This window comes from Callithrix jacchus, chromosome 6, assembly GCF_049354715.1.
Source record: "Callithrix jacchus isolate 240 chromosome 6, calJac240_pri, whole genome shotgun sequence".
In the NCBI taxonomy this organism is placed as follows: Eukaryota; Metazoa; Chordata; class Mammalia; order Primates; family Cebidae; genus Callithrix; species Callithrix jacchus.
In genome coordinates, this window is record NC_133507.1 from 53,395,390 (window position 1) to 53,411,045 (window position 15,656).

The 15,656-nt window shown below is 36.7% G+C and overlaps 1 protein-coding gene across 6 annotated transcripts in view; it reads left to right on the top strand.

Moving 5' to 3' along the window:
• Positions 1–1,042: 1,042 nt before the first annotated feature.
• The window catches only part of LNPK (lunapark, ER junction formation factor), a 68,731-nt gene continuing 54,117 nt past the window's right edge, over positions 1,043–15,656 (top strand). For 4 of the 6 annotated variants that reach the window (XM_035304481.3, XM_035304478.3, XM_008998666.5 and 1 more), the window contains exons 1-4: positions 1,588–1,694; positions 7,378–7,466; positions 9,628–9,669; positions 10,467–10,654. In XM_035304481.3, the coding sequence (XP_035160372.1) occupies positions 7,440–7,466; positions 9,628–9,669; positions 10,467–10,654 (257 nt within the window). In that variant the 5' untranslated portion in view covers positions 1,588–1,694; positions 7,378–7,439. Of the gene's footprint in view, positions 1,338–1,587; positions 1,695–2,258; positions 2,431–7,377; positions 7,467–9,627; positions 9,670–10,466; positions 10,655–15,656 lie in introns of those variants that run through there. The other 2 variants (XM_035304479.3, XM_035304480.3) reach the window with 2 other exon arrangements.

A 15,656-nucleotide genomic window follows, 5' to 3' on the forward strand; every position in this document is an offset into this window, starting at 1 on the left:
TCTTTAGTCTTGGTAGAGCAATTCCCTAGGGAATTTTATCTCAGGAGTAGGTTTCTGGACTCTGGTGCATCAGCCAGCTCTTCTCTGTCCACCCTCCCCCGCTACTCCCCCCCTTTTTTAGAGGTGGGGTCTTGCTTGGTAGCCCAGGCTGGAATACAGACATTGATGGCTCAGTTAAAACCAGAGGACACATTATTGGCAAGTGGAAAGCCATTCCTCCCAGTCTTCTTAGGAAAGGATATCTTTCTGAGGTAAAATGTATTTGCAAAACTGCACAGGACTTTAATACTTTGAAACAGCAAAGGTTGAAAAACAAAATGGCTAAATTTCCATATCAAAACAGGTGAAATGTTTCTGTCCATTTTCTTCTACATTGGGAAAGTGATCCACAGTAACACACTAAACTTCAGTTCCCTTTCAGCCTTTCAAGTGTACAGAACTGTAACTAAATATTTTAGGCAATTAGGGCAAGCAACTTCCACAGTGAATTATGTGGTAGCTTCTAGCATAATAAATTGTTCTTAGGAACCAGACAATGCTTACATTCCTGATAACTTGCTTGCGTCGTCGAAGTTTAAATGTAACATATTAAAACTACTATACTCTTTAAAAATCATTGAAACTTTTCTGTATATGTAACTAAAATAGGAAAGAAAAAAACATAAAAAATGTCTGCACATGGGGTAAAGCATGATAAAAAGCTTTGCGGAAGTTTCCCTGCTCACACATTACTGTATGCACGTCTAGTCTTTTTTCATTCAGGTATCATTTGTTATTTGTCTTTTCCAGTTGAGGAGGAAGCTTAATACCGTTTAAGCAGCGTTTCAAATCTGAGTCAAATATAACCTGGGTGGTTTTTTGTGGGTCCACTTATCAGGGCCTGTGGAGAGTGTTCTTGAGGTTGAGAGTTCTAAGATAGAAAACTCAGCTTATGTTATTAACTGCAGGCTTCAAAGTAACATGATATGGCATTTGAAGCTTACCTCACGCCGGTGAGGTAAGCGTCCAAGTCATCAAATGACCCTTTTTGACGTCCATGAATGACAGAGCGTCAAACACTCCTAGGGGCCAGGCTGACTTTTCTCCACTGGCTTGAATGGGAACTGGCTTCTCCTGAGCTGTGTAGTCTAACTTGCTCGGCTGCCGGCTGGCTGACAGCTGATCGGGGACTCCTCAGGACGGACTCCCTTCCAGACGCACCCATCTCCATCCTCCTTAACTCCCACTCTTCGCTTGCGCGGCGGTCGGTCTGAGACCACCGAGACCAGTTTCAGGGGTTTCCCCCTCCAGCGAGACCTGGCAGAACAGGCTTTAAAAGAAAAGGAGGCAGCGGAAGAGTAAGAAATAACTATATTCTAAGAGTCATAATAAGCGGCAGTACTTGCCTCCAACGCGACAAAGAGCAGCCTAGGCTGGCTACGGGGGCCACAGGCACAGACACCTGCAGGCCAACCTCCCGGCCCACCCTCTCCAACAACTGCCCGCCCCGGGTAGGGTCACGTGTCGGGGGAGCGGCGCGCGTCGGCCGCGGCGCCAATTGGCGAGCGGCGGGAGCGCGGGGTTTGATGGGAAGGAGTTGGCCGGGCCAGTCTCTGTCAGTGGCTGCTGCTGCCTGCTCCGGAGGCAGGCTGCGCGGTGGCGGCCGAGACTGGCGGGGGTGGACGCCCAGGCCGGGCTGCGCCGGCTCCTTGCAGGTAGAACGCTCAAGACGAGGGCAGTTGGGAGGGCTGTGCAGGGGAGAGGCATGCTGAGCTGTGCCCCTGGGAAATAAGCTGCGGGTTCCCCGCTTGTCTCTCCGCGGTACCCCCGCCTCCTGCCAAGGGGCCTAGAGCTCTGCGGCGGCGGCTAGTCTGGCTGCGCGGTGGTGCGCGCAGACTCAGGCTCGCCGCCTTGGACCCTGGATTTCTCAGCACTGGCAGGGATGGTGCTGGAGTCTCGAGACCCTTTTCTCCCCTCTAGGGCTGGTAGTTTCTCCAGCTTCTTTCTGGGAGATTCCAGGTGGTGACTCTTGAGCCCCAGCTCTCTGGCCCACCTGTGTCGAGGCGAAGGGTCAGAAGGTCCCAAACTAGCATTTCCTACGCCCAGCCATCCGCTTTGAGCGTTCTGTCCGCCTCTTGTTTTTCTGAGTTGTGCAGAGGCTCCCAAGACTTGGAAAGATCAGAAGGGACTGGAAACTGTCAGTGTCATGCTGCCGGGCTCTGGCGTGTGGGCGTGGAGTACGTGCTACTTAGAGAAGAGGCAATCCAACCATTGTCCTTATTCCAGGGATGGTGGGCTGTCGGGTGGAGGGGAAGGGCGAAGACACGTAGTGTCAGAGGCGTGGCAGGAGGAGAAAAACAAATCTAAATTCCATCAGTACGTAGTTTACGGATTGTGAAAGAGTTGTAATTGGTGAACTCAGCTTGGCTGATGGAGCTGTCACAGTACTAAGTAAGACCCGTGAGTCACTGAGTTTTCCGTGTTCCGGTTTTCCCCCGTGGCCTCCGTTGTTTGTTGCTTAGTGTCTACTGTTTTCTCCTTTCTTTGTGGCCTGGGTGTCAGCACTGACAAAATTGACTCTTCAACAGCGGGTTGGTGGGTGTGAGTAAGCTTGGTTTCAGGAATATGTTCAACCTGGCAGGGAATGCTATCTCTTTTCCTCAGCAGCCCCCAGAAGACCAAGTTGACTTTTAACATTTTCTTAAACAGGAGTGGTGCGTTTAAAATTAGAATTTTAAGTTTCTCTGTCATCTATTGAGATCAGCTCAGTAAAGCTGTTAATAAACTTATATAGTGTTTATATAATTAACTTGGAAGATAATACAAGAAAAGGGAGAAGTTATATGGCTACTAAAAAGGTATGACTTCATATAGAAATCTTTATAACCAAATAGTAATTTTTTTGGTGGTATTTAGTTCAGATGAAAATTGGCTTACCATGAAAGCAAGCACTTAATCATTATATATTAAGAGTGCTTAATATATAATAGTTTAAGCACTTTATATATATATATATATATATATATATTTTTTTTTTTTTTGAGGAGCAATAAATGTGACGGGCTATTTCAGAATTGTCTTTTCAGTTACGACATTTGAAAGTTAAGAGTTCTAGAACAAATCACCTTTATTCTTCAATTGTATAGTACAATATGTTATGGAGGTACTGTTGATGGTGATTAAATAGCTTATACTTTCGAACTTGATAAACATAAAACTTTCTTTGCTGTTTTCTTCAAAAGTCTACAGGGTTATTTAATAGCAGGGTCTGCAGAATATTTTGCTTTATTTCTTATATTAGAGAAAATGAGAGCAATTGATTTTAGTAAAAAAATTATAGTACAAACTGTAATATAATTTTCCAATTTTAGAATTAGGAAATAGGTGCTTTCTTTAGAAGAAGTTAGAAAGAAATGTGTTTCATGTAAATACGACTTCTGTTTTCTGATAGTAATAATGGCTACAATGTAAGCACTTACTATGTGTTGAACACTGTGCCAAATCATACATAATTTTATTTAATTTATACAACAATTCTATGAAGTGTAGATATTTTTACCATTTTGCAAATGCAGTAACTGAGGCTTGGAGAGTTTAGGTAATCTGTCCAAGATTGCATAGTCTGTGGCTGAGCCATATTTTGAATCCAGATCTGTTTTATTACATTATTTGAATGTGGCTTGGAGTGAGGTGAAAATTTAAGAAAAACATTTTCCAAGATTTAAAATTCTGACACCCAAACTTGAGTGTAAATAGCCATTAGTAGAAAACATTCAAATAACGTGATAGCATTATTGTTCATTGAAAAACATAGGCCAGGTATGGTGGCTCACGCCCGTAATCCCAGCACTTGGGGAGGCCGAAGCAGGCAGATCACTTGAGGTCAGGAGTTTGAGACCAGCCTGGGCAACATGGTGAAACCCTGTCTTTACTAAAAACACAAAAATTAGCCGGGAGTGGTGGCACGTGCCTGTAATCCCTGCTATATGGAAGGCTGAGGCAGGAGAATCACTTGAAACCAAGAGGCAGAGGTTGCAGTGAACTGAGATTTTGTTACTGCCCACCAGCCTGGGCAACAGACAGAGTGAGACTCTGTCTCAAAAAAAAACACACTTAGATGTACCCAGCTCTTAAGGTCATGACAGGTCCTGTTGTGGTATCAGAGTGGAAAGAAACACTCTGTACATGTTAATGGAAGAGTTCTTCGAGACAAGTCACTTGAGGTTGAACCATCTGTTCAATCCAGGGCAAGCAAATTGATTTATGCCTCAGAAGGAAATGCAAGGGTTATTTGGTTCCCATGTATTTTCCATGTATTTGAAAGAAATGAGAGATGGATTAGAAAATGGCAACAACCACAGCAGTTAAAACAATTTATATTGAGCATTCATTATGTGTCAGGCACTGTTGTAAATAGTTTAGAATACATTGTGTCATTTAAGCCTTTCAACATTTAAGAGGGTCCTTAACTATCTATCCCTCTTTTACAGATGAGGAAATTGAGTAGCAGATAGGTTAAGTAACTGATTTGTCCAAAATTTTACAGTAAGTGATGGGCCACAGGACTTGGAGTTAAGACGTTTGGGTGGAAGGGAGAGAACCAGTGGTTGAATACAGAAGAGGTATGAAATTAAAGCTATGGAGAAATATTTGATTTAATTATTTAATTTTGTTATGTTTTCACGTCTGTTAGAAAGTACTACCTATTACATGTGCATTACAGTAAATCAGTTCCTTTAATATCAGAATTTGATAGAAAAATTGCTAGAACAATGAAGGTTGCAGTGAGCTGAGATCCTGCCACTGCACTTTAGCCTGGGCAGCAGACAGAGTGAGAAGTAAAGCAGACTTTATTTCTGATTTGTGTTACTGGTAATAAGTGGGTACTTAAAAAAACTAAAATATTATGTTTGGTTCTGCTGCTTACTGTCTTTGGGATGTTACTTAGCACACTACTTCTCTTGCCTTACGTATCTCATTTCTAAAATGGAGGTAGAGTTGTATCTAAATGCTAAAATTAATATAAAGCATTTGGGCTGGGCATGGTAGCTCATGCCTATAATCCCAGCAGTTTGGGAGGCTGAGGCAGGCAGATTACTTGAGACCAGGAGTTCCAGACCAATCTGGCCAACATGGTGAAACTCCTGTCTCTACCAAAAAAATAAAAATAAAAATCAGCCAGGTGTGGTGGTGTGTGCCTATAGTCCCAGCTACACCTTTGGAGGCTGAGGTGGGAGAATCACTTTAACCCTGGAGACAGAGGTTGTAGTGAGCCAAGATCACGCCACTGCACTGCAGCCTTGGTGACAGAGTAAGACCCTGTCTCAAAACACATGGGCACACACACACACACACACACACACACACACATCATTTGTTTTAGGGCCTGCTAGAAATGAAGTATTTATTAAGTATTTACCTGATATTGTTGTTGTCATTAATTTCAAATATTAAAAATTCTGATCACAGTCTCAGGGTGTGATGGTTACAAACTTGACATAGAAGGATATAATTCTACTTCAAACCAAAATATGTGGGTTAGTTGTTTACAGACCACTGCTAGACACTATACACTAATTCTAAAATAGTGGAATGATGTACATTTTGAGAACAACAAGTGATTCATATGAATCTACTCCCTCCACCCACCTTTTTGGTAATTATTTTTAGCATCTCAAGAAGGTTTTTAGATTTATTTACTGTCATGATTCAGATAGAAATTTATAGTTTAATTCATTCAAGTTCCTGGATTTTCTACAACCACATTTTAGAAATTTGAGTACTAAGTTAATGCTAAATGATTAATAATATTTAGATTGCAACTTAAATTTGACTTGAAACATTCATATAAACATTAGAGTTTTTCAAGACAGATTATAGGTGTTTCTGTCCTTTAAAATTACTTTGTAAGTAAAAGCATTTTATAGTTAAGCAATTTGCTACTTTTCTCAGAAACTGCAAGATAGCTATGCCTTATGCTGATTATAATATATAAATAATGTTGTAGAGTGAGGGTTCTTACTTGATGCTGGTATTTTCTGATTACATTTATGGTTAAAAAGTGTGAGAAGTATGACACAGGTAACCTTTTTTTGGGTGGAAAAGAAGTAGTTTTATACATTGGGAAGTATCTAACAGAAACCTGGTTGAAATATGTCAGTTTGAAAGTATACTTTTACCATTTCAACTTAAAAGAATAAAAATTTATGTAATTATTGTCCAGTAAGTTGATTTAGAGTATAATATTGTTGAGTCCATTATAAAACATTTGATAGTAATACAAAAACAGCTAAAAGAAGTGGTTATAGAGCTAGCTGAATTGAAGGTCAGCTGGCTTGAGGGACTTATACAAAATGTCAGGGAGAAATGTTTATTTGGGTGTTGAACAGCAGTGTTTAGTAATAGAGACTAGAAATCTGAAGATAAAGGGACTATAGGCCATATTGCTTCTGAGCTGGACAAATCACTAATCCTCTTTTCACTTAGTTTTCTTATCTGTAAGATGGTAATATTACAGACTATCCTGTGAGAAAGTGGTGGGATTACTAACTCTAATTTAGAGAAAAGAAAATTAAGGCTCGGAATCATTAAGTAATTCGTTAAATGTCGTAGATAGCCTTGTAATCCTTATTTTCTTACTCAACACTCAGTTGGCTTTCTATTATTACTTGTAAGGTGATATTCTAAACATTGTAAAACACTCCTAATCCAAATAACTAGTTTAGTTGAGAGACAGCTGGGTAGTAAAAATTATTTAAGTATGTAATATGAAAGTAGTATGGTAAAACTTTGTTACAAGAACAATATGGAGAACCTATTTTAAAGAATAGAAAATAGCTAAATGGTAAGAATATACATTTCTAAACTGCATTGTTATTTAAAAAGCTTGAAAAGCTTTATTTTCACTTTTAAATCTGTTCTGGTTTTGAAGAATGAATTTTTAAAAGGTAGACTTGGCAGTGTGCGATGGCTCACATCTGTAATTTCAGCACTTTGGGAGGCCGAGGCGGGCGGATCACTTGAGGCCAGGAGTTCGAGACCAGCCTGACCAACATGGTGAAACTCTGTCTCTACCAAGAATACAAAAATTAGCCAGGCATGGTGGCATGCATCTGTAGTCCCAGCTACTCAGGAGGCTGAGGCACAAGAATCGCTTAAATTTGTAGCGAGTTGAAATCTTGCCACTGTACTCCAGCCTGGGCAACAGAGAAAGACTGTCTCAAAAAAAAAAAAGAAAAAAGGTAGATTGTATCCCAATGACTATATGAAATGAAATTCCATATATGCGGAGTCCAAATAAATTAATATTTCTTAACTTTTTTTAGGCTGTATTGAAGCGTCTATAGTGGATATGCTGTGTATTTAACTTAACATTTTAAATACTTGCTTTATTTCTAGCTGTGAATTCCTTTGGACAATTGATGATATTCATCATTGTGCCCAGTTTCTACAAATAAAAGATGGGTGGATTATTTTCTCGATGGAGGGTAAGGTACTTTTCTTGACAGCTAGTTCTTGAGTCTAACATAAAAATGTCACATAAAGCTATTTGTGAAAGTCTCTTTAATTATAGTCTTGAATAGTAGTTTGCTATTTTCCTTAACTCTTTTTTTCTTCTCTTCTGTATTACTTGTCTGTTTTTTAATTTTTAATACTTCCACTTGTTCTATAGTTGTGCAGTGCCTCTGTTTGACAGAATTATTTCACTTTGATGCATGAATTATTTTTATTTCTGTATTTATGTATTTGTGTGCAAATGGCTATCTTTTCTTGTTTTCTTCTTAGACTTCCTAAGTACCTACCTTCCTTTGAAAGGTAGTTGAAAATAAGTATTCTAGGCTGGGTGCTGTGGCTAACACCTGTAATCCCAGCACTTTGGGACGTTGAGGTGGGTGAGTCACAAGGTCAGGAGTTTGAGACCAGCCTGGCCAACATGGTGAAACCCTGTCTCTACTAAAAAGACAAAAATTAGCTGGGTATGGTGGTGCACACCCATAATCGCAGCTACTCGGGAGGCTTAGGTAGGAGAATGGCTTGAACTCAGGAGGCGGAGGTTGCAGTGAATGAGTCAAGATCCTGCCACTGCACTCCAGCCTGGGTGACAGAGCTATCTCTGTCTCAAAAAAAAAAAAAAAGAAAATAAGTATTTTATACCATACTTATTTTTTACTTGTTTTTTACAGACTCTATCTTTTTACTTGAAGCTTGTCAGAAATATTGACTGAAGTCACACTATATATGCTTGTAGAAATTACAGGTTAAACAAAATTAGACATGCAGTTTGGTTTTATTGCATAAGATTTTAGAGGAAGTACCTCAAAGTTACAGCTAGAAAATATGAATTGTATAAATTATATTAATGCTCTTTTCAAATGTAAGAGAAGATAAGGTAGTCTAGGATAAACTACTTATTTTTTACTCCTTATCACTATAGTAATGGAGTCTAACTATACTTGGTACATAATTTAGTTTTTGGGCTATTGCTGGAACAGCCTTGTTTTGGATTAGTGTTATATTGACCCTGTTATGACCTTATAATAATCTGTCCAAAGATCAAATTTACCTCTCTTCCTTTGTCTTTCATATTAGGTTGAACCATATGAAATTGCCAGTATTCAACTGCTTCGACTTAGCAAAATGTCAATTTCATATGGTTAACTCTAATGTTAACAACTCTTATGGGACTATAGTGAACTGATATTCATTACCCTCTTGGATTGTTGAGTATGTAATTGGTAAATATTTTTTCAAGTGTTTTATGAATGATTTTGGCTGTTTTTTATTCTTGATGTATAAAAAAATCTTTGGCAAACAAGCTTTGCTATAATGAAGTATTCTTAGATGTCCATTTAAAATCTGATCTTCAAAAAGGACTTTAGGAATTTAGAAAAAAGATAGCCTGTTGATTTTGACCTCCAGAGTCCTAAGTGAACTTTTAGCAGTAGCAGATCAGAACATCTTTAGTCTGTAAATTTTTTAATATGTTAATTCTTTTGAGTAATCATTCCTAAGGAATTTTTTTGGAGGAAAATTTGTTTTTCTTTTCTTTTTTTTTAGATGGAGTCTCGCTTTGTCGGCCAGGCTGGAGTGCTGGAGTACAGTGGCACAATCTTGGCCCACTGCAACCTCTGCCTCCCGGGTTCAAGCAATTCTTGTGCCTCAGCCTCCCGAGTAGCTGAGATTACAAGTTCATGCCACCATGCCCAGCTAATTTTTAGTAGAGGTGGGGTTTCACCATGTTGGCCAGGCTGATCTCGAACTCCTAACCCCAAGTGATCCATCCGCCTTGGCCTCCAAAAGTACAGAGATTACAGGTGTGAACCACCATGCCTGGCCAAAATTTGTTTCTTTCTATACCAGTGTGTTCTATTGAGGGTAAGAATGGTAACCTATTGAGCCATCAGAATAAAAAGTCTTTCTAGGATTAAAAAGTTAAGTAGGGAAATTCTTATTTCTTTAATTTTATGTAGTCTGTTTGTAATTATTTTTATTTAAATAAATTTTAGTTATAAATAAGAATGCATACTCACATGACAACATTTGAGAAAATTTAATTTTGAAATAAATGTTCTTTAATGATTATATCAAAATATAAAGGTTTGTGATAATAAGTTTTAATGCTGTCTCTTATTTCTGTTTCCATAACAGACAAAGCCTTCAACTGTGGAAGTTCTAGAAAGTATAGATAAGGTATGCTCTTTGGCTGAGAGGTATTTTAATTCATTTTAGGTACTAAGTAAATATTATCGTACATATTTTGGAGACCAAACCTGGTATGGGAATTTAGAAATGATGTAGAGTGAGTCTGAGAACTTTAATGTTATGTGATCTCAAAAAAATCCAAAGTCTATCAGTGACTTAAGAAGTCTGTATCAAGTAACAGAGCCAGTTAGAGTGAAATTCGAGCTGTAGCGTGGTGTAAATCAATGTTACAGTTAGGACAAAATGGAAGAGATAGTTTACAACAGTTTTTATCAGTCTACAAAATTTTCACAGCTTTTTGTGTACTATTATCAAAAATGATTATTTTCTGGGAATATTGAGATTGATAAATAGATGAGTTACTGTTTTAATTTTTATTCTTTTTCTTATTGCTAGATTTTAAAAATCTTTTTTATAGGAAAAATTATTACTTACTTAACTCAACAAATATTATTTACTGATACCAGTTTTATTCTCTGAATCTTTGCCAATTTGATAGATTAAAAATAGTAATTAATTTTGCATTATAAAAATGATTTGTCAGAATAAGTGTTATAAATTTTTAACTTCATTTATAATTTTCTTTTTCATATTATGTTTTATTTTAAACTGTTAGGGTTTTATACTTTATTGTTTTAAACTGTTAGGGTTTTATAGTATATTATACGTTATTGAACTTTAAGAGTTCTTAAATATAATCTTTCTGTCATGTTAAAATTTTTTAATATTTTAATTTTTTAATGAAGTTTGAAATTTATTAACATGGAGTAATTTTCTCTTAACAGGAAATTCAAGCATTGGAAGAATTCAGGGAAAAAAATCAGAGATTACAAAAATTATGGGTTGGAAGATTAATTCTGTATTCCTCAGTTCTCTATCTGTTTACATGCTTAATTGTATATTTATGGTATCTTCCTGATGAATTTACAGCAAGACTTGCCATGACACTCCCATTTTTTGCTTTTCCATTGATGTAAGTAAATTATTCTTTGTTGATCTTTTCCTTTTCTGACTAGATAGTCTTAATGCATATCTAATATGTATATTCAGTCTCTTTATTATTAAATGGTAATATCTGATTGAGTTTGAATTTTTCTCACAATTTGAAAAGATTTTTTTAAAACAGTAGAACAATTCTTTTAAACCTTCATTTGTAATCCAATATACCTGAGGAATATTACCTAGTAACATAAGTAACAATTGCTCTATATTGCAGTGTTTTGTAGTTTTTCTAATAGATGTCCATGCTACCCTACAGGCATTGGGCATGGAATAGAGAGTAACGGCAAGTGGGCAGGGTTTGTAAAACCAAAAGAATAACCACTCAAATTATTCTGAATAGATTCCATTCACCTAGCTCTCTTCCCCTCTTTTGCTGCTATATAGTCACTGCTATAAAGCAATTGACCCTTATTTTATAAATATTTTATAATATAGCACTGGTATCATGACTGAGAATTTTGAGAGACAATTTAATAAAAAGTTTGTTTATTCAGTCAACAAACATTTATGGTATCAATTGTTTAGACATTGGAGTATAATGGTGTATGGTACATAAAAATACAAAACTCTTTGACTGTATATCTTAGGCTGCAAACGTTAAGTAATGAGTATGATGAATGTTATAAAAGAGAAGTGTAAAATGCTATGGGAGCATTTAATAGGGGCCTCGCCTCAGTCTGGGTACTACTATAAAAAATGTGTTTGTTTAGTCTTTAGTGCAGGGCATATTTTCAAGTTGGAATTCCTGAAGCTTGTAAAATTATGTTTGTATGTAGCTATCAGAGCTGAAATTGAATGCATGCGTAATATTGCAAAATAATTGTCTATGCTAATTTATTTTCATTTTTTGAAATCTTTTGAAATGCTTTTATCCCAGGAGTGGTAGTGGATTTTATAATTTGTGAGCCCCTTTTTCTTGTTTCCCTTATATTTTTTTGTAAGAGGAGAGAAAAGAAACTTAGAAAAAAGTATGAGATGTTTAGTTGATTTAAGCACTTTTAAATTTTCAAAAATACACTTTATATCTATGTCCATATAAAGATTGATTTTTTTGATCATAAAAGATTTGTATCTAGTTGTAACAGAATGTCTGATAGAGAACTCTACTGTGTTAATTCTAATGACTATCCAAAAACTTTGATCTACTAGATTTGCTATTATGATTCATAAAAGATTTTTCTGGACAAATAAATTATATGCTAATTGTTCTTTAGAAGCAGGAAAACTTCATTTCTTGAAAAATGTAATTTCTTCAATTTGATCTTTCTGCTATTTTGGGTATGAAGCTTTCTTATCCTTACAGTGTCCCTCTGATTTTTCTGCATCACCTGCATCTAGTATTTCTTGGCTTGTTAAGCTTCAGAGACATTTTTCACTTTGTCTCATTGATATTTGTGACCTCGTTCTCAACTGTTGTAGCTTCTATTTCAGTGAGCTTTTTACTTTTCGAAGCATAGACCAGTATCCAACAAGGAATAGCATTGTCCTTCTGATTGATGACAATCAAAAAGGCATGAAATAAAACACAACAATGTGAAAGTGGACGTTGTGGTAAAAAGAAGACAACACAGGACGTTTTGTTGTGTGTGTAATGTGAGTTGTTGCCTTTTGTGTGTAATGTGAGCTTATCCCTGGACTTTTTTCTTTGGGAAACAGTGTCTTAGTCTGTTTAGTGTTGCTGTAAAGGAATACTGGAGGCTGGGTAGTTTATAAAGAAACGAGGTTTATTTGACTCATGGTTCTGCAGACTGTACAAAAAGTTTGACACTAGCATCTGCATCTTGTGAGGGCTTCAGGCTGCTTCACTCCTGGCAGAAGGTGACAGGGAGCCAGCATATGCAGAGATCACTTGGTGAGAGATAAAGCAAGCGATGGGGGAGGTTCCATTCTCTTTTTAATAACCAGCTCTCCCAGGAACTAATAGAGTGAGAACTCTCACCATGTCCCATGGAGGGAATTCATCTGTTCATAAGATCTGGCCCCATGACCCAAACACGTCCTGTTAGGCCCCACCTTCAACACTGGGGGACAAATTTCAACATGAGGTTTGGAGAGTCAAATATCCAAATTATAACAATCAGTTTTGAGGGCTGGACTAGGATTTACTTAAAGACTTCAAGGCAAAAGGGGCAATAAAGTATGTTGTTTCGCTCAACACTGTCTACATTGATTATATAGCTTGGAAATTTACCTGATATCTGCAAAAAGTAACTGCTGTCATATTCCCAGTTTCCCAAATGCTTTTACTGGAGAGGTCATGGATCAGGACTGAGCATATATTGTATAACTATTCCAAAATTATTCTTTATGGTAGAATAACAATACTCCATATAACATCATTTGAAATTTTATTATATTCTTACTTTAGAATGTAATATGGAGGGATTTAGTATAATTCTACATACTGTTGTTCTACCTTTCAGATTCAATAGTGTATTTATCTCTGATCTTTTCAACTATTACTGAAACTTAAATCGTAATATAAATGCTGAATTTATATTCATAGAAGTCATTAAGGCTACATACCATAGTGAGGGAAGGTTTGGGTTATATAAAGTTACAAGTTTGTATTTCTGCATTATGCTGGCAAATGTGCATTACCTTGGGAGTTGGTTCATTTTCTAAGTCAGCAACCATTAAGTTTTGTTTCTGCTGTTGACTAATGCTACAAGCAATGTTGTAGATTTTACTTCTGAATACCTTATTTGTTTACAAATTATAATTTTCTAGACATTTCATTCTCTGTAATTTTAGAGACTGATCATTGTCATAAGATGTTGACCTTCCCAAAGGAGTTAGCCATAATTTTCTTATTTGGTTTGTTTTTGCCTCTCAAAATGGGGTTGTTGGGGAAGAAATTTAAACAAGGGAATTGAGGGAAGGTGGTCATATTCCTATTTCTCTTTTTGTATCTCCACTTTAATTGAAAGCCATTTAAGGATAGGGATTTGTTCTTATACAATTTTCATGCCTTCTTCCCTCTCTCCCCACAAGTAGCATAAGTTAGGTATTTCCTCAGCCTAGCTATGTTGACAAACATAGTTTGTAACCTTTTGGAGAAAGTTAAATGTTTGTTTCATGATACACTAATAAAAATACAAGTGTCTTTCATCAACTATAGTTGGTTCTTAAAGGAGAAGGTATCTATGAACACCTCTTGATATTTACTGTTAGTTCAGTTGATAAGAAAATAATTTTGCAAGCATTCCTTGCTTGATATTCATTCAATATGATTTCATCCTTAAAGAATTGTCGGTCGGGTGTGGTGGCTCACGCCTGTAATTCCAACTCTTTGGGAGGCCGAGGTGGGTGAATCATGAGGTCAGGAGTTTGAGACCAGTTTGGCCAACATGGTGAAACTGTGTCTGTACTAAAAATACAAAAAATTAGCTGTGCGTAGTGGTGGGTGCCTATAATCCCAGCTACTCAGGAAGCTGAGGCAGGAGAATCGCTTGAACCCAGGAGGCTGAGGTTGCAGTGAGCTGAGATTGCGCCACTGCAATACAGCCCGGTAACAGAGTGAGACTCTGTCTCAAAAAAAAAGAAAAAGAAAAGGAATTGTATACTCAGACATAATTAAGGGATATGTCCTATTATTGGATGGAAAGACTCAGTATTATAATGAGATCAGTTCTCTCTAAATCTAAAAATGTGTGATCACAGTAAAAATACCGATAATATTTAAAAAAATCTAGGCACACATATTCCATAGTTTTAATGGAAAAATAGCATGTAAGAATAACCATGGGAATTCTAAAAAAGAAGAGGAATGAGAAGCAGAGGTCTACCATGTATCAAATGCTTTATAATGCTTCATTAATTAAAATAGTTTGGTACAGTGTATAAATAGGCATATAGACCAAAGATAGAGATCTGAGAATTCAGAAATAAACTCAAAAGGAATTTTTAGATATGGGTTTTATGTATAATAAAGAAGACATTAGTCGGTAAGGAAAAATGGTGTTAAGTTATATGCCCCCAAAAAAACAAAAGCCAGAAATACTTAATTCTTATTCTTTACACAAAAGTAAATCATTGTTATTATTTTGCCTAAATATGAAGGTAATTCTTGCTGAAGTCTTTGGTGGTTAAATAGGCTGACAAAGAAGTCAACATAGTTATGAATGTTAAGACCTGTATATCAATTAATCTTTAGCTTTTTTTTTTTTTTTTTTTTTTTTTTGAGATGGAGTCTTACTCTGTTACCCAGGCTGGAGTGCAGTAGTGCAGTCTTGGCTCACTGTATCCTCTTCCTGCCAAGCTCAAGTAATTCTTGTGCCTCAGCCTACCAAGTTGCCAAGATTGTAGGCATTCACCACCATGCCCGGCTAATTTTTGTGTTTTTTTAGTAGAGATGGGGTTTCGCCATGTTGACCAGGCTGGCCTTGAACTCTTGGCCTCAAGTGACCTGCCTGTCTTGGCCTCACAAAGTGTTGGTGTTACAGGCATGAACCACCATGCACAGCCCATCATTAGATTTATGTATTGCTAAATCTCATCTAAAACATTTTGATAAATTAGATAGGGCTTATGTTATGGTTGTTTGAAACACTTAAGTTTGGCAGAAAGGGCGAAAAAGGTAAAAAAAAATGTTGCATATATGAAGGTTGGTGAAAAACCACCAGGTTTATAGAATGTTAATTTTTTTACCCAAAGGAAGATTTAATTATATTGATTGAATTGAGATATTCTGGTATATTTCAACCTTTAGCATTTTTAGTTTGAGTATAGTAAAACACCAAATATTGAGGTTTTAAAATGTTTACTCTCTCCTCTGTGTGATTCTATTATATTGAAGTTCCAAGTGTTTTCTTCTAGGATACTTGTATATTTTTTTAGTTCAAGTCATTAGATATTATTGAACAAAAATTCCTGCTGTAGTAATGCTCCAAATAGCATAAATTTCATTCAGAAAAGAACAACAAATGCTTCGATGAGTGTGAGTCAGAGTTTTTTGTATTTCTCAGCTGATT